Below are 25,013 nucleotides of genomic sequence, written 5' to 3'. Positions count from 1 at the left end.
AATTTGAAACATAATAGATTTTAGCATCATGTAATTTATAGAAAATATATTATTTTATAAATCCTTACATATAACTATATACATTGTTTATTTACTTCAAACCATTATTCTGGTTAACAATAATTTTGTTTAAAGGTTATAGCTACATCCGCATTCATTCCAACGCTTTATTTACACAATCTACACGCATACGACTCAAACGTTACGTTGACCTTAGTTCACCTGCGGCATTGGCATGAATATCGACAGATTGTTGTGATATTTCCGGAAGTTTACAGGTGTGACATTATTGTGGATATTTTCTTGGAAGGATAATAGACATCACTAGATAAGTAAGTATCAGTTTTTGTTAAATATACATTCGTTTACACAGCAATGTCACAGGGAAGCTTAAACATAATTCCAGAAACAACACACCGTTATCAGCCTCACCGTAGTGTTGACATATCCTAATATCCTATATGTTATTGACCTATCAATGCATATTTAACATATGCAAATTAAAATGAGTAGACACGTACATCATTAATTTTCGTGCAACGAAGGGTATGATGGCATTTAAATTTGGGCGTTGTGTACATTAGACAGGTAGAAGTGTTTTCAATCCTTTCCCGTGTGCAGTGAAAACGTTCATGCTGCAGGTAGAACGTATGGAGGCGTTCGGTAATTTATAATATCAAAACAGATAAAAAGGATGAAAAACTTACCACATGCTTTCCTAGTATGTTTATTATGATCACGAATGACCTTGATTTTTAATTTATGTTTGAAAGACCCTGTGAACTTACGGAATATATATACCCAGGTGTGTAAAGTCTCGCTGATGAAGTCCTGTAAACGTTTTATTGATCATGCATTTAGGATACTTGTAAACTTATTTTAACTGACAATTAGTTATACTGGGTCAAATTATTGTTACTGAGTGATCATTCTGATGCTTTACATAGGCCTGCATATGTCAAACTGTTCCAGCCTCCAGCCAGTCTGTCCTTTGTCATTACTGCCCCATAATTGCTTCAACTCTCAGTATGTAGCTATAGTGATTCCATAATGTGACAGTGCAGGGAAAAATTCACATCTCTGTTGACATGAATGTAATCCGCATCTCTGGCTTGATAATCCACAGCTCTACCAACTGAGCTAAAAAAGCATGCATAATGCTCAATCAGCTATGGGACAGGGTTGTATTTAATACAATCTACAATGGCATTGTGTTTATGTAAGATTCTATGTTCAAATGTACAAATTAAACACACATGCTCTTTTTAAACTGTTACATCTGTCTTCCTTGAGATATCCTATATCTCTTCCCAAGCCTCTAAATACTATGAAAGTACCAGGAAAAACACATGGAATATAGGTCTATTCTCTGGCATGATGATCTATGGCTCGACCATCTATGTCAAAGAAGCATGCTCCTTTATCTGAGTAACAGAGACTATATTTCATACAATCTATAATGACATTGTGTGTTGTAAGATTCTATGTTCCATTATAGATATTATTCTGGCATCATTTCTTGGGCACTTATGTATCAAGAGGCTAGCTGAAATGAAACTTTTCTAAGTATTATGAAAATGAAAAAATGTAAATAATTCAATTTAAAATATACCTAAGAAGCAATTGACCAAAATTTTGATACTGACAACTAAAAACACCTATGTAATATTTCTTACTACTTTTTGCTAAAACTATCATTTGATGTATATCTATGATATCAAAATGGAAGGACATGCTAAGGAACATGTATGTATGTACACCTTTATTCAAGAAGCATGGCAGGTATTATCAGTAATTATCCAACAAAATATTGTCCATAGACCTATAGATTTTCTCTTTTATCAGCTGTGTAGAAAGTATTTGAAAGGATTATTTTCAAACTTATGCATAATATATTGATTGAAAAGTTTTTTTTTTCAACATCAGTCTACTTTCATGTCTGCATCCATTGAATTCCAATTTCTTGAGACACATTCTTATCAAAACATTTGTTGTTCACGAAGTGACTCATACCAGTATAATACTGTATGACTTTTCTGAAGCCTTTGATGGTGTATGGAATTGTGGATTTCTTTCAAAGTTACAGATGTATAACTTTAATGGAACTTCTTCTAGGTAATTTATTTGTGACGTGAAAAATATTTGTTCTTAATCATAAACAAGAAGTCTATATATATATGAAACATATTCAAAGCATGATTGGGTTGCCTTGTGTTGATTCTTTCTTTATCTGTATAAATAGCCAGTGTGAGGTTTGATAGATAATTATGGTAATTATGATACCAATAAGGGAACATTAATGTTTATGCTTGTTGCTGTTACAAAAGTACTTATTCCTGATGAAAGAATATTCATGATCTTGTCAGTATGGATAATTAGTTACATGTAAAGTATCTTTACCATTTCACAAATGATTAAAAAAGTCAACAAAAAGGAATTTTTACATGTAAACCAAACCAGTCAAATGTAGTGGTTACTTTCAGCATTTACCTGTGGAATTTTACATGCAAATTAATTAATTAATTTTAAGATTTCTGGTGTAAATGTCAATGAGTTGTTTAAATATTACATTAAATCTTGATAAATTATGAAATTTTTGTGGGTATTAATTTCATGGGTTTTTTTTTTCCTTCAAAAAGTATTTTTGTGGACAATCAATTTTATTGATAAATATAGCAAAATAAACCTACTTCTTTTAATTTAACAGTTAATTGACCTATGAATAAACTGATCAAGAATACTGACAAAATGAACAGAAATAAATCTCCCATGAAAATTGATAATTTGACACTCTTAATTAATGCTTTATAATTAGTTCAGTTATTTGGAACCAGTAGTTACACCACTTGACATACCTATAATTAAAAATCTGTCGTTGAAAATGGTATAAAAATATAATTCTGGATTGATTTCATTGGTTGGTTAATCAAGGTAACAGAACAATTTTGGTAGTCATCTTCTGCTGTAGGAAAATCTGAAATTCAGTTAAAGGTAATTATGCTGCAAATAATCAATTTCTATCAACTTTTCTTATGTCACCTCCCACCAGGTTATTAGATGGGTGGATGCATGGGGGCAACAAATGTTACCATGTCCATCTGTCCCATCACTTCTTTTGAGTTGATGTTGATGTACATTGTAATACCATGAGAGTGTCTCGACAAATTTGGTTCAAATATACCCCAATATTTCATTACATCATATATGTACTGGTATATAAAGGTGGTCATTGGCCAAAGTAAGAAGGTCATATGTGAAAACTTCTTCAAAATCATAAAACAATGATACTAATTTTCTAGTTTGAATTACAAACTAAAATTCATATTTTAATATATCGTTATCTGACCAATTATAGCTTGCAATACAGTTTTTCAAGAACGTGTGAACAAATATTTTGTTGGAAAAAACTGGCATTGATGGTTAAATATCAGATAGATATATAAATATAGCTGTAGCTTAGTGAATTTTGTAGTCTGTATGTCAATTTTTAAGTTCATCTGGTCTGAAGGGCCAAGTGAGAGTATGCTGTGCTGTGGTGTCCATCATATGCATGATGTCAACTTTTCCTTCTAACCAACTTCTTCTCAATAACCAACATTTGGCTGGTGGGTTGCTGGGATGAAGTCCAACAAAGTTGGCAAAAAGAAATGACCTTTACCCTTATTCAAGGTCACAGGGATTTGTTTAAACCTGAAAACAACTTCTGAATAACAGAAAGGCACAGAAACATGGTATTAGGCTGATAGGTTCCTAGGATGAAGCCGAATTAAGTTTGCGAAAAGAAATGACCTGGACCTTTATTCAAGGTCACAAGGGTCAAATTTGTTAAAACATTTTAACAATTTCTTCTGACAAACCAAAAGAAGCAAAAGCATGATATTTAGCTGGTAGATCTCTGGGGGTGATGCCCAATAAAGTTTGCAAGAAAGAAATGACCTTGAACCATATTGACGGTCACAGGGATCAAATTGCCAGGACCTGCAAAAGACTTCTTTGGGAAACCAAAATTTTGAGAAGTAGGATATTTGGTAGAAAGGTGTTTCTAGATCAAAGCCTGACAAGTTTTGAAAAAATAGAAATGGTATTTACCTCTAATCCAGGTCATAACTGTCACTGTTTAGAGCAGAGTATTAGAAGCTATTTCCTGTGGAATTTGATTGAAATTGCTTGGATGTGCTCCTCTTCCCTGTGGTGTAGGTGTAAATGTATTTGTGATAAATACCAATTCTATTATTATTGAATGTTTACATTGTAATACCAGGTGAGTGATGCAGACCCACTGGGCCTCTTGTTATGTTAACCTACCATTATCTTGGTAAGTTAATTCAGTTATCCTCAAAATGTAGGCATGTAGTACATAGACATACACTATGCAAGTGTATAACAGATATATCGTTTATAATTGTATGACTTGTTAAAAGAAATACATTATGGCGTATTTTGATTACTGTCAAATATGTCTCCGGATAGTCTCTGATTAATTAGAGTGTGACCACTGATGTCAGAATATCAAAAAAAGCTGATGTCTGACTGTCAAGTGAAAAATTGGAGTCCTGTAATTTACTCCAGTTACACTGTATATGTGTGGTGTCTAGGTGCAATGACTGGTCTATCATATTTTCAGTCTATTTTTCACAATGTCCAATTTTTGTAAGAAGCTGCATAGGATTGTAAATGAGTTTTCATTTCATGAGATTTTATAAAACAAATTTTAGAAATTTTTTTGGAGCCTTAGCAAGCAAAAAAAAAATTAAAAATTTTTTTTTTTTAAAATTTGATATAATTTTCATTTTCAAATTTCATTTGAAATGAAAACAAATTTAAGATATATTTTTTATTACATAACTCGGAAAAGTTACATTTTGACAGGTTTTTAAATAAAATTTGACGAGACAAAGTCATACAGAAATAGCCATTTTGTTGTGCCATTTACTATTCACAATTTACATGTAATGTCATTTTCCATAATATGACTTCACAGTCAATAGCTGACTGGTACAGTCAATAGCTGACTGGTGCAGACAATATAAAAATGCTTCTGTTTATATTACACTAGTGACATTTACTCGAAGCATTTTCACATTGGTGTAGTCAGATAACAGGCTGATTATGTGATCAATTTTATTTACGTCCTGAAGGTTCTATTATAAATGCATGTAAAATTAAACATCACATATCTTTGTTTCACTGTAGCTTGCATTTATCTTCTGATAGGTCTAATGTATTATTGTAAATAATATTGAAACCATTTTTTTGTTGGGTGGTCTGGTGGATGTAGTAGTAATATGCTTGCCTTTCATCTAGATGTCAAAGGTTTGATTCCCGGAACTGACATGAAAAGGAATGGGTCACCCGACGGAACAAGTGGGTTTTCCCCGGGTAATTAGGTTTCCTTCCACAGTAAGACCCCTCAATCGCTTCTATACGGGCCAACAAGAGTGATTGGTTTAAGTTTGAAAAACTTGATACACAATTGTTGTAAAATAAATGAAGTTTATTTATTTTGTTTTCAGGTGTATGATTTTATATAGTTATAACGATATTAGTCATATAAACCTAGATATATCGGATGCAACAGTTAAAATCTCGCAAGTCTAGTATGATGTATCCTATATATCATGAGTGCCAGTTTGTTAAAAGTTTTAACCAATGACAGCCAAGGTTCCCGTCACAGACCTGCCAAAGGGTTAGATGTACTTGTGGTGTTATGGGTGGGGCAGTATTATATCATCCAAGTTTGTGTAATAGTATATGTCAGTGCAATGTTTTTAAGGTTTGCTGCATGCATGGTGACCATGAACCCCATTAAAACTTGTAATGATTCTCAGGAACCTTTCCCTCACAAATTGGATCAAAATTTATGCTGTCGAATAAGAAACATATCTGATATTCAATCTTGTATGTATGTTTATTTTATGTTGAGTACATTTTATTTATCAGGCTTTCACTCTAAAAATTCTTGTAGAGCAGATTTAAATTATTTACAGGCCACTTAAAATTATTCATATCTGGTAAGTGAAATTTTGATTCTTAACAAAATATTTGTACATACCTGGTGTATAACCCCAAGCAAACATGAATTAAAGTTGTTTTAATGCCACCATTGCAATTTGCCATCCCTTTAGGTCTCCTGCTCTCAAAAAAATTAGATATTTGAAATATTGTCAACAATTTTTAAACATCAATATGTCATCAATGTTTCATGTAAAATGTAAAATGAAAAAAGAAAAAAACTATGACACCAGATGCAAAGGGATTGTATATGTACAGACTGATCATCAGGATCCCAAGATACAAAGAGATTGTACAGATTGACCATCAGGGTCCCCCAGACACAAAGGGAATATACAGACATAAGGTAACATGTCAATGTTGCTATGGTGAAGATAATACATTGCTCATCACTCCACAATTATTATTTTGTAGAAGAATCATGGTGTCATGGCAAAAAATCAACATGACAAGTTGCAGAACACTGTCAGTGTATCTGATGAGCTGTCAAATTGCCTTCAAGACACCAGATGCAACCTGTTTGCAGCCAAGACAGATCCCACCCTTACAATAACATTAGCACAACCAAACCTGTCATGTTCTAGTTTGCAGTTATTGGCATAACATCCAAACACCACTATGTTGAAAAACATGTTAATGCCCGTCTTGGCAGTACAGTGTTAAACAGCTGTACTTGTGCCAGTCAAGATATTGTGCTTTTGTAGACATTTAGAGCTTTTACCACAGTAACTGCCCTGTCCTGTTGTTTTGATTGTTAATTTTAGCATCCTTTACACAATGACGAACAAATTTCAATATCGGACTGTTATTGCTGAATGTATACCCAAAGAGTGACAAACAAGTCTGAGTATATATAGAAATCATTTTAGGTCTGTTTTCTTGTAAACATTAGAGATAAAAGTTGTCGCAAAATAAACACAAAATTGAAATATTAACATATTTCTTAATTCTTGCTGAAAAATTATCAATGTTTATATAACAAAACATTGCTGCTTGAAATTCAAACAAGTGAATTAATAACACATTTTAAGATATTTCCATCTGACTCTTACAATTTATAATGGATGTAGCCATTTTCTCCACCAATTACAAATTATTTAAGGTAATATGAAACACTTTTCTATCCAGAGTTTTGACAAGAAATATGCCCTGAAGCCTTTTGTTAAAATGATGAGCTATGCTTTAACGTGCAGTTGTTGATGTTTTAAAGTGTGTTCGTGTCAGAATTTCAATTAGGTGTATCTGGGATTTTTAATGGTCTGCAGAATGTAAAGTATAGATATTTATCAACACCAGGATAAATATCAGTAGTCAATGATCTATGAAAACAGACTTTAGTACACATTATCATTCAATTGGAACCTGTTTACGTGACTGGCTTTCAGGGAGATCTGTAGGTACCTTTCTCAGTAGACTTTTCAAGATGGAGATCTGAAATGATGCCCCTACCCATAGTGGTTTGTATTTGCAGAAAGCTGCAATCTTGGACTATCTGATGCTGTCATGGTGTCTGTTACCAGACTAGATACCTAAACCATTTGGATATGGATAGCAAGTAACAGTGGCCCTACTGCATGGCTTCAGGGAGGTAGTCATCAGACCTTTGCAAAATGACCCTGGATGTTCTGTACTTTTCTGAAAAAGAGTATTAATTTCCTGCCTGTTCATGGGACGACAAACCCATCAAGCAAACATGTTGTGAATTGGTATTTTAAGCTTGTAAGTGTCCAGAGTCAATTCATTTCCTGATAGATTGAAAGTTGATTGCTGTTAAAAACAGCATGCTTTTTGATTTTATTTATGAGTGTAACATTGTAGTAAGTTATACAATACTGTGACCTATTAACAGTCAATGGGGTGTTTTAAAAATCAATTACATGCATAGCTTTATGCAATCTTATCGAAAACACTACATCATTTGTGACATTTGTTCAACAACATGTTTAGTATTCAATGTAAGTTGGTCCAAGTACCTTAACTCACATGGTCTTACCCAACAGTGTTTTTACAATGCAAAACCTCTCATGCCTTCCACTATGAAATTGTTCTAGAATTAATTTCAAAGATCATAAAAAGTTGATGTAATTGAAAGAGACATGCAACTTAATAGCTTTACATTAAAGTCATTTTAAAGGTAAACAATGCTGCCCTTTAACATGATTTAGCCATTAACCACCGTCTATCAACGTCTTCCTGCATGCATGCTGCAACAACTTTTAATGTCAAGTGTATAACTCCGTCACGGTTACACATGATGAGATTATATTACCATTTCAACAGATCACTAGGTCCGGAAAGTCAACAGCAACCCTTGAAACTTCTAAATAATCTTTTTTGATTTATGTTAAATAGATAATTTACTATCTATTCTAACAATGGCAATGCAAGTTGCAAAAGTTCAAACATAAGTATAGTTCATTTATATAACAGCATATTTGATTGGATAAAGTTGATCGAATGCTGGACAGACAAAACATCAAGATATATTATAGTATGTAAAACACTTCAACCTAGTTACACTGAATGGCATGTGATGAGCGTTCAGCATATGTTATTCATTAAGATTTGAGTCACCCGCTACTAGAAGGAGACCAGCCTCAAGGATGGAGATACTTCAGGGCATGTTTCTTCTTTTAATCACTTAGAAGTGATTTACGGTAAATCTAAATTATGATAAAATCAAATATTAACTCTGCTTGATCTGTTGATAATATAATCTTTGTGGTTTAGAATCGAGATCTATAGATCAGGAAAAGAGTATCTTAAATGGATGGAGATATTGGTATAAAAAGGAAATGTTGTTTTTTGCTGTAATTAATGGACATTTTCAATGTTAAATTTAAAGTTGCTTATCTTTATCAAACCTTGCCATTTTTTCTTGGATCAGGCAAATTGTCTTGAGATTTGGGAGATATTATCTATATTGTTCATAAGATCAATGTATATATTTTGTTGGCTTCAAACTCGGTGAAAACTATCTTAAAATACAATGTAGGGTAAGAGGTTATACTTGTTTATGATAATGACTGCTTATGTTGCCCCAGGATGTCCTATTGTGATTTTTCCTAGCACTGGACGGTAATAAAGGACATCATGAATAATAAAGATACGCTTGTATTATGCTTATGTGTCTTGTACCAGGTAAATGAACAGCTTTACAGTGCTGTACAATCTTATTGACATCAGTAATGGTTGTAAACTCAGGTTCATTCCATTAACACAACTCATGATTATGTGTCACACCTGGCTCATTTCATATGAATACCATTTTGTAATTAATAAAGTATGGTAGTTTAGATCTTCGAGTAGTGTGTTAGGCCTAATTAACACACCTGTCACTATGTCACTGGTCTACCGGAGAAGGAGACTGGTCTGCACTGTCGTGGTCCAATGTAACATTGGGCAAGACACTTCAACCTAGTTACACTGATTGGCATGTGATTAGCGTTCGGTATATGTTGTTCATTTAGATTTGAGTCGCCAGGTACCAGAAGGAGACCAGCCTCAAAATGAGCGGGCCATGGCTGTACGCAGGACAACTGACCTCATAAAGAACAAACAAACCCTGATCTAACAATCTAAAAATAAACTCTGTAGTATGGCTGTAATATATCTTCATGTTTTGTCTGTCCAGCATTCGATCAACTTTATCCAATCAAATATGCTGTTATATAAATGGACTATACTTATGTTTTAACTTTTGCAACTGGCACTGCCATTGTCAGAATACACCTGCCACATACATTTTTTTCTGTATTTGGCAGTGACAGAAAACAGCATGTGTGTTAATTCTCCAAAATTACTTTCTAAATTTACTTTAAAATTACACATGTTTAACAATTTAAATAGCTGTTGAAATAAGCATTTATATATATTGTAATGAACAAGTTTATTTATGAAAATTCATAAAATTGCTATCATATCTGTTGAAGTTTGGGACTCTATTTCTGCATTCACATTGAGGTATTATTTTGGAGTACGTCATCTGGCAAAATTCAGGGTGACATTAACGTCAGGTAAACAAAGATTGAACAACAATACTGCTGGAATTTTAATTGTCTGATTTTCATTCATTGTTACAGTATAAATGGAATACATGGTCAGTGTGGGAGAGAAAGGTGGCTTGCCAGAGGCTTGCTATTTTTGTCTTTCTTCACTCTTACCAAAATACAGGTTATGTTTCATGACACTGACCATGTATTCTCTCTCTATATATATCCATGTGTATATATGAATATTGGCGGTTCTTTTCTCAGTGGCATTTGCTAATTATCATCATTATTATATATATGAGAAAATTTGTGTAAAGGATGCCTGAGTTAATTGTGACTGATGTATCGGTATAGTATATTGTTGCTACCAAACCGTTTACCTGTATCTGTCATACAAGTAACCAAAAGAATAATTGACTATATATATATATATAGTTTATTTGTTCTAGGCAGGTGTTCTAAATACATACAGGTGGGTTTTAATGGCAGAAGGTTGAATGTTAATGAAATCATGTAGTCAAAAATAGCACTGTCTGATGTAAGCTTGAATTTTGGTTTCATAATTAAGTAAGGTTGACAAAGAAATTGCTTAAGAAAGAAAATTTTCGATGTCCAAGACTTGACAACTTGAAGGTCGTAGTTTCAGAAGAAGTTGTTACTGATAACGAAATGAAAATGATGTCGCCTTTTTGGAAAACTCTGGAACTGAAACACAATGATAATATTTTCTGAGATCTGAAAAATAAAAACCAACTGGACAACATTTTTTATTCGTCTTTTATTATGAATTAAGTATAAGTACATCAAAGCTTCAATATAGATTGTGGAATTCTGGTTGGAATCACAACCATTTGTCTTTTGTCAGGTTTTGAATGCATTTATGATCAGTGTACAGGAATATTTAACATTTCAACACTCACTAGCTAACCCATCAACAGGACAATAACATTGTGGAAGAATGAGTCATTTTATATAAACTGTGTGGTCATGTCAAGAAGAAAAGTGACTCTGAATTCCTTTCTAGTATTGTGGTAGTTGGAATAACATGTACAAGAGAAAGGATATTTAAAAAATCTTTCTTTCTTTGATGGATTGTTATCCTGCTTGTGTCATTTTTCCTGAACCAAATACCTGATTATATAAATATAATTAATATATGGTCACAAATATAACTTATCTTGTATTCGAAACTCTAGATCTTATACTATGGAGTTGGATGTTTGGTTGTGTCCGCAATTATTTGACAGATTTGAATCCTGTAAGAAACTCTCTGGTGAATTCTTCCTAGAAACTGCCTGGATTCTAAGCGGAACCCACTGAAATTGGGAAATCCACCTAGTCTAGTAATTTTACTAACAGAATTTTGCCTTAACTCATTTAAGTATATCAGCTTGTTTCCTGCCTTGGATCCACCAAGAATCTGCCAACATTCCATCAAGAATCACATATAATTTGTATTTCTTCAGATACAAATGGTCTAAAATTAGACAGGATGTACACTAACATATTTTGCCAGAAATCCATGTGAAATTTTTTGTACAGGATGAAAAGTAAATAGTAATTAAATATCAGGTATGTCCATATCTCTTGTTTTCTATCAAACTTTTTTTAAAGATAGATTATGTACTCTCATAAATATGCTTAGAAATAAGCCGGTGTTCAATATTTGTTGAAATGAGAAACATTTGTTATAGACAGTCTAGGATCAGTGCCTTCAAGTGATAAATATCTATATTGTAGTAAGGTCTGAAACATAACAAACAGTCAAGTAGATACTTAATCATACAGTTTTAATATAGTTAGATAAGTATAGATTATCTGTGGTCAACTTAAGTAAACAAAACCCAGGCAGTATACAAAGTAGGTCATGTTGTGTTTGAGAGCTGTTTACAAGATGTAATGGGATGTAGTAATGACAGATCTACTGCCCTGACCGGGATTTAAACACGCAAATTTTCTGATTTTTAAGGAATTAAACAAAGGAAGATCAAACTCAGGTGTTCAGTGCTCTCTACTTTTTTTGTAATTGTTTTATTTTTATAGAAAATGTTTACATAAATGCTCACAAAAAACATTGTACATTAAAAACACAAAAGACCATGGTCACAGTTACTTACAACACAGCACAAAAACTTAGAGAACAGACACATTCAACTTTCATTCACAGATACATCCTCATAAAACAGTACATGCTTTTTACTTTTACATTCACATTCATTTGCCTAAAGTATTTACACAGCTTTCTTTGAAGTGGACAGTCATAATTATATGGAAACCAAATTGTGCATGATTCATATTCAATATGTTTAACGCTAGTGCGCCAACTCCATCCTTTAGACAGTCTTTCCCCCTGAAAACAATGACATCTTTAAATTCCAAGTTCTCCAATAGAGACTTTCAATCTCCTATAAATAGTAAGGAATGTGTTATAAGATTGAATGTCCTGCCTAATCAGCCCTGTGATTCTCCTGTCCATGACTGTGTTTACCAGAAAGCTTAGAAACAAACAAGTCTGTGCTGTTGTGGTCGTGTCCTTCGGCAAAAGACTTTACTCTATTTGCATCTATATTCCGACATGTGAGGGGTTTCATATGTTGTTTATGAGGTAGCCACTAGTTTCTACAAGGAGACCCCCCACCACAAAATGAAGAACTTGATGTTATGATACTCTATGGTAGCAGGAGCATATACAGATGTCTTGAATGGAGAAGTTCGTTGTTCCAAGGTGGTTGTACAACTTAAAAAATGTAAAACAAGAGTTTAAGGCAAATGTGATCTTCCCACTCTACTTCTCTGATGGCTTTTAAAAGGTATTGGATAATATCTCATCAAGTTTCCCTGGACTGTTTATGTATGTGTGATCACACTAAAGTTTACTGTAGACAGCATGGTTTTACCTGTACTGAGACCTAAAGGTGAGTGACATTCAGTATTGATGTGGTTGTTGGAAGTTAGGATATATACCTCGGCAGACGGTAATTAATATGTACTTACTGTCCTTCTGATTTAGATAGGTAAGTTCTAAAATAACCTCTATTTTAATAACATTTGAAGTGTTTTGTTTGAAATGTTTGACTGGCACGTGAGGTCGAGTGAATGTGACCAGTTGGCTGTGTATTAGTAGTGTATAATGCTTTGTTATGTATCAGTGTACAGTTTTTGCTGATTATATGCTAACAGTGCAGTCATTTTATTAACTATACAGTGCCATGATTGATGGGTTTAGTCAGTCCATGTATGTGGTAGCAATAACCGCTTGATAATTTTGAATCAAAATAATACATTGGAGTAGTACAATAACATAAACTTTGAAAGTCATTTATATGTATGCTATACATATGCTATATGTGTCTAATTTATGCTTTTAGTCAACATATACAAAACATGTAAGTATATATATACTGAACACGTTAAATTCATTAACTGAATTGTCAGTATACTCTAAACTTGTTTAATTTTAATCAGTTATGTTGAATGTGTCAAACTTTTAAAACTTAAATTAGTGTCAGAGTATGCCAGTTTAAACCCAACATGTCAAATGTTCTTTGTATACTAAACTTGTTGGGCTTGTTAAACGACAGTCAGTTAGTGTTATGAACACGCTAAACTTTTGTCAGAATTTGCTGAACATGTTAATCTTTTGTCAGAATTTGCTTAACATGCTAAACTTTTGTCAGAATTTTTATAAAGTTCTACAGTCAGCAAAACTGGGACGTTGTTTAAAAGTACAGAGTTCTAAAGATGTTTGAATTTGAAAGTAATGCATGTCTGGTAGAATTGTTATTGACAATGTAGTAAGGTATACAGAAACAAACAAAAGGTTTACAGAAAATAAAGTAAGTTAATGACAGAATAGCAAGGATGTCATCAAGAGAGACTTTTACAAATAATCACAAGATTTTAATTTGCCATTGGCTCTGCTCACATATTTGTGGAGAAATTGATACAGTGTGATTTACATCAGCAGTTGTAGTTGATTTCTGGGTTGGGAATTCCATTTGTCATATTTCTCAAAATTCTGATGTTGCTGACAAACACAGATTGATTAGCCTGTCAAGGGGAGATAAGTGAATTGAAACATGTCATCAAGGATGTCAGCTGCTTTGCTTCAAGCAATTCAGTGTCAGAATTATCATTGAGTATGATAATGGTGACAAGATCTTAAATCGATCCATTTGAAAAAACATACCACATCACCATTATTTTACAAAAAACTTAAGTCAATTTATATCCTGAACTGGTTATAGTAGAAAATCTTTATAAACTGACCTACCACAGGAATTACGTACACACTCTTGGCTCTGTGACAAGCTGGGTTGAACCAAAATTATTTGGAGAATTAACATATTAATCTAGCACAGAAGTTTTGAATGCCTTCCCTGCATTTGGGATGCCCTGGAATTACTCTGATGGTGATAATGGAGAGTGTATGATCGACTAGGTGTATCAGTGAATATAGCACTCTTAGGAGTTCTTATAGATTTTTAATATTTCTATTTACAAAGTTTATAAAATGATAAGGATAGTTCCTCAATAATGTCTTAAAAAATTCAATGATGGTTTGACCATTATTTTTGTTGGAGAGTTCAAATATTGTTGGTTGTGTGATAATTTTGTAAACTAAGATATGTGCAACTTCTAAGATATACATATATTGAAGTGTAATGTACATTCATTACCTGTTGTACCAAAACATTGAGTGACTTCATTCATGATTTGACAACATAATGATGCAGTCTTCATAAAGAAATTGATCGTTTTTCGTTATCGGTCATTAATATGAGGTTGATTCTCAATTCATGTTCAGTGGAGCAGTAAATCTATAAAGGGCGGACACTAAGGCTCAGGACAAACATTATTGTTTATAACACACTAACTCTTCTTAGCTAATTAAGGTGACCTAGATATAGGCTAATTATAGCTTCACTCAGGATCGAGGAACAGGTACTGTTGTGGATGAGTAACATAGTGACTTTAATCTGTGTAAACTGATTATATGTAGTACCTGACTTTGTAAATATATCAGATACTTAAGCTTCTCTGTTGTGCAATAAATCCATCTAATTAATATTTGCTGCAGTAACGTATACCTGATAAAACCTTTCAAGCTGAGAATAAAATTTGATATAACAAAGTGGTACATACAATCAGTCTACTTGTTTTAATGGTACTGTTTGTTAGTGAAGGGAATTGACAACAAATAAGTGTTGTAAGGCAGTGAAAACATTTTAAATAGATATTGAGGGGTAGACTTAACTCAGAAGAGTCTCCATTTGTAAATAGAGATTCAGGATGTCCACCATTGGATTTGCAATCTCTGTTGACCATTTTCTATGAGTTGTTGACATTTCTTGTTCTGATTTATTCCTGAAAGAAGATAAAGATAATTTGTCACCACCTAGGCCAGCTGTTTGTATTGTGTCATTCCTTGGGTCAGATTGCAGATCTGGGTCCAGATTTTGGCACATCTTGTTTCCTCATCCCTCCATCATATTTGATCTCCAACAAAATAAATTGCTGTTAACCATGTATTTGCATTTTGATTTTTTTTTCAAATTTGTAATGGAGTTGAAGCAGGCACCTTATACAGTTAAACTTGTGATTATATTTGAGCTTAAATTTCAGCATTTTTTTCTTTTTTACTCTAATTCATCCTCTGTAAAACAAATTGCTACCTTTTTATAATCATTATTCTAATTTCAAACAGAACATTAGCAAGAAAATAATCTTCTTAAAGTGTAAAGTCAGGGCATGAAATGGTTGTATCAGACACTGAAGAGTTACCAATGACTTTTACTTGTGTGTCATGTTGTATAAGTTGAGGCACATACATGTATTTCCATAAACTTAAAGCTCAGCAGGAGGAAAATTTGTAGTATTATGTATAATACATGATATTTGGTGTCTTGTTTTTCCAGGCGAGTCAGGATGTAGGACAATGTGCATCTGCGACCCGGTGTCGACACCTTCACCTGGACGGTTATCCTAATGGAAACCATGGATACGGTGGTCGCTGTAGCGATTGGTGTGTTGGCAACCATCTTCTTGGCATCACTTGTGGGACTGTTTGTTGTGTGTAAATACAGGTGTAAAAAAGGAACAGATCTCATTTCATCGCAACATAAAGACACAAGGTAGGTTTCTCAAGGCAACAAGGTCAGCATAATTTGAGTGTCAATCTCTACAAATACATATATTTGATTAAAAGATGAAAAGTTTCAGTTGGCCCACTGTCCTACTAGCATGAGCTGTAGGTTTCCTGTAACTGTCCACTTTATTATAGTTTGTACAAGAATATGTTGTATGTTTTCAATGAACAAATTTTGTTTTCTTGTACCATGTGGTGATGGGCTGTCCTCCACTTACCACAAGATATGAATACAGCCTCTTGATCATTGTGCCCAGACAGTGTCTTTTATTCCATGTTATGAACAATTACAGTAACTTTTAATCTGGTATTGGCATGGATGTCGTATATAGTAAAGCTCAGTCATGTCGAAGGGACCAACAGAAATATTCAACTTATCTGACGGTTCGACTTTCTTTTGTTTCTATGAACAGAAACATTGTGCAAAGCAGATTGACCCTATTTCTATCATTTGTTTATTAGATACATGTCTCATAGCATGACGTTAAGTAATAAATAAGTAATAGAGAAATGAAAGCATTTATGTTTTAATATGATAATGTTATCTTTTAGTTAGATAAACTGTTAAAAGTAGGAATAAAAGAATTCAAATATATGATTTTAATCATAAACTAACCTGTCCATGTAAGAAATAGTATTTTTAACTGACATGGTCTGAAAACTATGAGTATGACACCGAAATGTTTGACACAAAAAAGGAAATTTCGGTAGAATTTAGAAGGCATGGACTAAGGACCACAAAGTATATTTGACATGAATGCAGTATTTAATTCACCAGTGTTCAAATCATCCGTGTTTATTTTATCTTAAGAAGAAAGATTACGTGATCAAACTAAACATTCAAATTATCCAACATATTCGATTCAAGCATGTGTGACAAAAGTGAGCTTTGTCTGTATTATTGTGGTTAGTCAAATCTTCCAACTTATTGAAGAGTTATTACCCTTTGTCCATTTTAAAGAAGACTTTTATGTCCTTTAAGAGCTAGATTGACTAGCCTGTCATTCAAAAGTTCACTCTGAATATCTGTCTGGTGACATCATGAGAACAATTCTGTCTGCCATTTCATATTTAACTAAGAAACGTTGTCTGCATTTTGAGATTGACTCAGAATATCTATTTGATATTTCAGATTTGACTTAGGACATTTGTCTAGCATTTCAGAGTTGACTCAGAACATCTGTCTGGTAATGCAAAGTTGACTCCAGGCATCTGTCTTGTGTTTCAGAGTTTACTCAGGGCATCAGTCTAGTGTTTCAGAATTGATTTGGGACATTTGTCTAGCATTTCAGAGTTGGCTCAAAACATCTGTCTGGTGTTTTAGAGTTGGTTCAGAACATCTATCTGGTGTTTCAGAGTTGACTCAGAACATCTGTCTGGTGTTTCAGAGTTGACTCAGAACGTCTGTCTGGTGTTTCAGAGTTGACTCAGGATATCTGTCTGGTGTTTCAGAGTTGACTCAGGACATCTGTCTGGTGTTTCAGAGTTGACTCAGCACATCTGTCTGGTGTTTCAGAGTTGACTCAGAACGTCTGTCTGGTGTTTCAGAGTTGAGCCAGCACATCTGTCTGGTGTTTCAGAGTTGACTCAGAACATCTGTCTGGTGTTTCAGAGTTGACTCAGAACATCTGTCTGGTGTTTCAGAGTTGACTCAGAACGTCTGTCTGGTGTTTCAGAGTTGACTCAGAACATCTGTCTGGTGTTTCAGAGTTGACTCAGGATATCTGTCTGGTGTTTCAGAGTTGACTCAGGACATCTGTCTGGTGTTTCAGAGTTGACTCAGGACATCTGTCTGGTGTTTCAGAGTTGACTCAGGACATCTGTCTGGTGTTTCAGAGTTGACTCAGCACATCTGTCTGGTGTTTCAGAGTTGACTCAGAACGTCTGTCTGGTGTTTCAGAGTTGAGTCAGCACATCTGTCTGGTGTTTCAGAGTTGACTCAGAACATCTGTCTGGTGTTTCAGAGTTGACTCAGAACATCTGTCTGGTGTTTCAGAGTTGACTCAGAACGTCTGTCTGGTGTTTCAGAGTTGACTCAGAACATCTGTCTGGTGTTTCAGAGTTGACTCAGGATATCTGTCTGGTGTTTCAGAGTTGACTCAGGACATCTGTCTGGTGTTTCAGAGTTGACTCAGCACATCTGTCTGGTGTTTCAGAGTTGACTCAGAACATCTGTCTGGTGTTTCAGAGTTGACTCAGAACATCTGTCTGGTGTTTCAGAGTTGACTCAGAACGTCTGTCTGGTGTTTCAGAGTTGACTCAGGATATCTGTCTGGTGTTTCAGAGTTGAGTCATGCGTTGTAATGACAAGAATCCATACAGGTTGTCATTGATTACACTTTATTATGTACAAGTTGTAGGATCAGGATATTTATGGGTTACCGATTACAGACAACTCATTTATTTCGGAAGTCAATAATTATGACCTTTGATTTTAACGTGGTGATGTAAGATATACTATCATTAAACACTGTCTGCTTTTAAGAATACAAACGTTATCACATAAATTTTAGTTCAAAATAATACAATGTTGACGTGTTGCTTTCTTGTTGAAATGCATGCTCTTGTATGTTTGGCATGACTGTTCATATCGGGTGATGTCTGGTTTTTTTTTTAATCAAGGTTAGCATCAACTAATGAAGGTTAAATTACCTGGCTGGCAAACAGCCACACTGACTTTTAAAGTAGCTAAGTGCGTTTACCTCTTAAATCTTAGCTAAACAAAGCAAAATTGTCTGTCAGTCAGGCTTTGAAATCATTGTGCTTTCATAGGCCTACAATTGATATTACATTAGATGTTTCCTAGCATTCACATTCTTGCCCAATTGGTGCAAGATAATTATCTGCAATGATATTCTATCCAGATTTTGTTGGATTTCCAATTCTGATTTGTGTGATATAATTGTTGACTTTTCAGGATCATGGATCATTTTTGGAAAATGAACTTGCAGGATGCATGCAAAATTTTTCAGAAATTATAAACTTGCATGAAAAAAATAGATATATGACACATAATAGGAGACTACAGAAGTAAATTTTTATCAATGATGCAATTTGTAATGTTAAACACTTGATATTCAACACATCGTCATCAGTCCTGCATACATGGTCCGTGGTCTGTGGTCATGCAGTCTGTATACGATTCTCGTTAACACTTGTTCTTGGTAAGGACTGAAAGAAACTTTCTCAAATTGCATGTGAAGTTTTCTCCTTGGTCCATTTCATGTTCTCTTTTGGTTCTGGGATTGATCGAAAAGCTTAACGGCTGGCAGGTTGCTTTCTTGGATTTGACCAATGAAAGTTTGATATCTCTATTTCTTGAGAAGGATTAGAGGGATCTTTCCAAATTTCATTTGTAGGATCCCAATGGTGCCTAGTTGTGCCCTTTGATTTTGGGATGGATGAGAAAACAAGATGGCTGACATTCAGTTGGCCATCTTGGATTCTAAGAATGAAAGTTTGATGTCATTTAATTCTTGAGAAAGAAAGGATGGATCTTAGTAAAGTTTTATATATGAAGGTTCAAATTGCCCTTTGTCCTCAGTTATGCATTTTGATTTTGGGACTGATAAAAAAATTGCTTACAGGCAGCCACATTGATTTTGCAACTTGATTAAGGATTAATTTTCAATTATATTCTAGGTTATGGAGTCTTAATGCAAAATAGGAAATATACCCTTAATAAACAGTGAAGCAGTTTATGCCAAGAGAACATGCTGTTTTTTGTATTATGGATTCATAGTGTGAAAAGAAATTAAAGATGATCCTTATAATTCTAACAAAGATTGCAGTATATTTTAGATTTGTTATTGGAGCCTTTCTTTGAATTAGCCAATGTTATAAAAAGATGTCGACTTTTTATATTATGGGATGATGACATAAGGAAATTGGTAAATGAAAATGCTTGTTCAAGATTATTTTTTCTTTTTCTTAAAAGTAATTAATATATATATGATGAGGAGCAGACAGGAGGAATGAAGAGTAAAGAAGGGAAAAGATCCGACTTTTAAAGAACAAATAAAATAAGACTGGTGGGCAGTAACTAAGATTCAGATTATATATATATATACATTATATACTGGCTGACCCAATGAAGTTACAAAGACAACTTGTCCATATTTATGCACCCATGTCTGTTGATATACATTACATTGTATATTGCTGTTAAGTTAAATTTTAATCCCAGACTATTTCAATGTTCAACAACCCAACCATTTACTTTAAGTCTAAATTTTTATGGTGGCCCTTTTCAGGATAGGTAACTGTGGACATCAAATGTAATTGTTTACTGTAACAGGATTAAATCACACAGCCATACATCAGATACCTGTGTTTTAGTGTGGGTATAGATAAACCGTGAAATTGTTGTGGAAATCAAATTTATATGTTATTTTGTTTTTCCTGTTCTGTCTTGAGATTTTGTGATAGGCGAAAAAAAAAAAGAAAAAAATATTTTTTGTTTAGATGTTTTTCTTTGGTAAAGAATTTAATAACATTGATCTTGATGGAATGATTATATATATATACTGAGTCAAGGGCACTTGTACAGTGCCATCACACTGAAATGTCATAACCTGGTCACAATGACTCCTTTATACTTGTTTAAAGTTTAATGTCAAACAGAAAGTAGCGAGTTTTAAGACTTTTTATAACATTTACGGTTTACAGTAAGTTGTAGTACTGTGACCTGGTATGTACTGTAACATTTACGGTATACAGTTAGGTATATTTATAGTAATTATTCAGTCCAGTATGTTAATACACTGATTTATAGACTGTAGCATCTCCATATACATACCATAGTAAAACTTCAGGTAGTGTTAATTCACTAAGCGCTGTAAACACAAATTGGCATCACAGTGGTACGGCTATAACAGTCCCCAACCTGTCAACACACTGATTTAATATGCATTAAAAACTGAAGATGAATTAATTTCGTGTATGTGATTTTGTGTATATATATGTGCATGATGACATTTAGATGTGCCCTTTGCTAGTGATACATTTTTATCCTTCCACCATCTGATGATGGGGGCGTTTCAGTCACTCTTTGCAACGGTTTCTTTGTCCATTCTTTTTCATGACAAGTGCTTAATGGTTCTTCTTAAATACCAGGTGCAGTGTTCCCCTTGATCCATAGCTGTACATGTTTAGATATTTTGATTTATCACAAATACAAAATGTCCAAAATGAATTTTTTTTATTTCTTCTTCTTTTAAAATATAAACCTTGATGAAACCGCCAACCATGTTAAATGTAAGTTGAGTATGTGTGTACTCTCCCCAGACTATCAACATACTTCACAACGGTCTTTACTGATTTCTGAAGTAAATGGAGTACTTCCTGTCTTTTGTTTGTTTCCTACATTTATTGATGTTTTATTGATTTTTGACTTTTGATAATACCCATCATAATGAAATACAGTAAATATATTCAATTTGTAAACGATGTTCATGATAACACTAATGTAGTTCAGATGGGGTTAGATATAGAATGTTATTATTACTGTTCAGGTGAGGGATGTTTGTTACTTTTTATCAGATGTGTATAGATGTGGCTCACCTGAACATGTTGAGTTGGATCGTGTACTGTGGTAGGTGTGAAGGAGTTACAATGTAGCTAACATAAGTGATGGTTTAGTACACACACAAAGTTTGATTTATACTAGGTAGTAAATATGGTCTCAGAATTGTATGTTCAGTTTTATGGAAATGTTTTCCTATAAAAACAGATAATTATCTTATTCAGTCGTGTGAATATTAAAAATTCAATTATACTGTATATAGATAAAAAAATATTTGCATAAAGAATATTATATTGGGATATATATAGAAAACAAATATTTACAGAAAGAATGTCATATTTGGATTCATTTTATAATGGGCTGGGTTGGTTAGAGCGTCTCGAGGTCATTAGTCAAGTGTTTGAAATAGGACAAATGTGTTCAATGAAATTGTGTAGGGTTGTACGCCCTTTAAAATCCTCGCATTACAAACATTATACCCCGTACTCTCCTGACCTGCTTTAAGACACTAGAGTTGAAATAGCTAGGTCAAAGATGGTATGTACTACCAGCTGATTACCTGTTGTAACTCAGTTTTACTGTGTTTGAAATTTGTCGTAAATGTACTACTACAAATGATATAATGCACTATGTAATCTGGGTAATATATTTTGTTGTTAAAATTAGGACACAATTTTTATTTTTCTGACAGTTGAATTTCTTTAATATTTATTTAAAGGATTGTTCATATAAAAATTACATATGATCAATGAAGAGTAATTCAACTGAGTTCCCTTTAATGTGTTTTACAGGCCTGATATTCAGTTGATTCAGGACAGCCCTCAGGGGCAGATAACTGATGTAGAACTGGATGATGTTCGGATAAACAACCCACGGCTGGATGCCATCCTCCAAGATGAGAACTGGGTGGATGATGCCACGTAAGTGAATATTTAACAAGATAATATTGTCACTGAAAAAAGATCAATGAAATTAAAATTTGCCTTAAGGAAATATTTACTCTAAAACCTTAATAGAGATCTGTGATAAGTTACAGATACATCCATTTAAATTTTGTTTGAAGATTTTTCTGTCAAGTAAAGAGGTAAATATTTTCATGAAGGACAATTTTGAAAACATAGAGTGTTGGATATTAATTAGCATGTAACTTTACATGTCTGTCTCATTACAATATCAATGTACATTGAAATTTTTATCATTTGATATGATAGACTTTTGGCAGAGTTATGGCTTGTTCAGTCTGGATACATTTCAAAACTCATTCTCAAATTTCACTTTTGTTCATATGAAGATTGTTTAATTTCATTCATAATTACAGCTCTTTTTTTCTGTTAAATATCAATATTTCAGAGGTCTAATGCCACACTGTATTTCCATACTAAAGACCTGCCATCATCTAACAGAGAGGCTTGTTGCCATTACAATGGGAAACTCTCAGATGATTCAAACGCAGGAATTACTAACTGATATCATTGCTGTTGCCAAGAGAATTAATCCAAGGGTGGATGAGGTAGTCAGTTCCATGTATCCCCCTCTGGACCCCCGTCTACTTGAGGCAAGGTTAGTATCTCCCTCTGTACACCCATCTACTTGAGGCAAGGTTAGTATCTCCCTCTGTACACCTGTCTACTTGAGGCAAGGTCAGAATCTCCTCTGTACCCCTGTCTACTCAAGGCAACGTCAGAATCCCCTCTGTACCCCTGTCTACTTGAGGAAAGGTCAGTATCCCCTCTTTACCCTGTCTACTTGAGGTAAGGTTAATATCCATCTCTGTACCCCTGTCTACTTGAGGTAAGGTTAGTATCTATCTCTGTACCCCTGTCTACTTGAGGTTAGGTCAGTATCCCCTCTTTACCCCTGTCTACTTGAGGTAAGGTCAGTATCCCCTCTTTACCCTGTCTACTTGAGGTAAGGTTAGTATCTATCTCTGTACCCCTGTCTACTTGAGGTAAGGTTAGTATCCATCATCTCTGTACCCCTGTCTACTTGAGGTAAGGTTAATATCCATCTCTGTACCCCTGTCTACTTGAGGTAAGGTTAGTATCTATCTCTGTACCCCTGTCTACTTGAGGTAAGGTTAGTATCTATCTCTGTACCCCTGTCTACTTGAGGTTAGGTCAGTATCCCCTCTTTACCCCTGTCTACTTGAGGTAAGGTCTACTTGAGGTAAGGTCCCCTCTTTACCCCTGTCTACTTGAGGTAAGGTTAGTATCCATCATCTCTGTACCCCTGTCTACTTGAGGTAAGGTTAATATCCATCTCTGTACCCCTGTCTACTTGAGGTAAGGTTAGTATCTATCTCTGTACCCCTGTCTACTTGAGGTAAGGTTAGTATCTATCTCTGTACCCCTGTCTACTTGAGGTTAGGTCAGGTTTAGTATCTATCTCTGTACCCCTGTCTACTTGAGGTAAGGTCAGTATCCCCTCTTTACCCTGTCTACTTGAGGTAAGGTCAGTATCCCCTCTTTACCCTGTCTACTTGAGGTAAGGTTAGTATCCATCATCTCTGTACCCCTGTCTACTTGAGGTAAGGTCAGTATCCCCTTTGTACCCTTGTATACTTGATTCAAGGTCAGGATCCCCACTTAACCCTTGTCTACTTGAGACAAGGTCAAAATCTCCATCTGGACCCTTGTCACCTTGAGATAAGGTAAGTATCTCCTTTAAAACAGTACCTATATGATGTAACTTCAATCCCTATTGACACCTCTATACATGTATATCAACACTATAAGTTTGACCTTTGACCTGAATATTACTGAGCTTAATACATGTTGCACTTTGACCTTTAAAAATGTGCCTTTTGGAAGTTGTATGAGTTTTCCTATTTCTGTTTTAGATGTACGGCCCTAGTACTATCAGTAAGCCATCTTGTTCTTGTCACAAAGCATGCTTGCCGTATGAATGGAGGAGTGGACTGGATAGATCAGTCCTTAGCCAATGTGGAGGAACACCTGAGGGTAGGTACCAACCGGGTTCATTTCCTCTTTTAAACAGATTTCAGAAAACTAACATCTTTATGAAGGATGATTTATTTTTAAAGTATTGTACTCAATTATGCTTTAAAGTACTGCAGTGTTTATAGCTGGGATATGAAGGTACTGTAGATTTAACAAATGGAGCATGTTTTTGTATAAAGCATTACTATGGTGTCTAAAAAGAGATTGACTTAACTTTCAGTTCCTCAGAGAAGCTAGCCTTTGTTCAGAATGGACTAGTAGACTTCCATCAGCGGATTCAGATGGGGAGACAACTGAACAAGAAATAGCCAACCAAATCACTCCTTCAAACCAGTCATCGATGGTGTAGACCAATCAAAACATTTCTTGCATATCAT

The 25,013-nt window shown here is 34.2% G+C and overlaps 1 protein-coding gene across 1 annotated transcript; it reads left to right on the top strand.

The window, feature by feature from the left end:
* Positions 1-292: 292 nt before the first annotated feature.
* Positions 293-25,013, top strand: LOC132546633 (transmembrane protein 98-like). Its single transcript, XM_060210355.1, has 6 exons — positions 293-332; positions 15,923-16,138; positions 22,468-22,596; positions 23,027-23,236; positions 24,516-24,636; positions 24,857-25,013. The coding sequence occupies exons 2-6, from the start codon at positions 15,993-15,995 to the stop codon at positions 24,983-24,985; spliced, it is 735 nt and encodes a 244-aa protein (XP_060066338.1). The 5' UTR covers positions 293-332; positions 15,923-15,992; the 3' UTR covers positions 24,986-25,013.

Source organism: Ylistrum balloti, unplaced genomic scaffold, assembly GCF_031769215.1.
Source record: "Ylistrum balloti isolate Yb309-2 unplaced genomic scaffold, AGI_CSIRO_Ybal_v1 Utg369898, whole genome shotgun sequence".
NCBI lineage: Eukaryota > Metazoa > Mollusca > Bivalvia > Pectinida > Pectinidae > Ylistrum > Ylistrum balloti.
The sequence above is the reverse complement of the archived record's forward strand: the minus strand, read 5'-3'. Positions and strand labels throughout refer to the sequence as shown.

Coding starts and splice junctions, on each gene's coding strand:
- LOC132546633 (XM_060210355.1), top strand. CDS start 15,993: ATGGAAACCATGGATACGGTGGTCGCTGTAGCGATTGGTGTGTTGGCA. Junction 22,597..23,026: donor AACTGGGTGGATGATGCCAC/GTAAGTGAATAT, acceptor TCAATATTTCAG/AGGTCTAATGCCACACTGTA. Junction 23,237..24,515: donor CCCCGTCTACTTGAGGCAAG/GTTAGTATCTCC, acceptor TTTCTGTTTTAG/ATGTACGGCCCTAGTACTAT.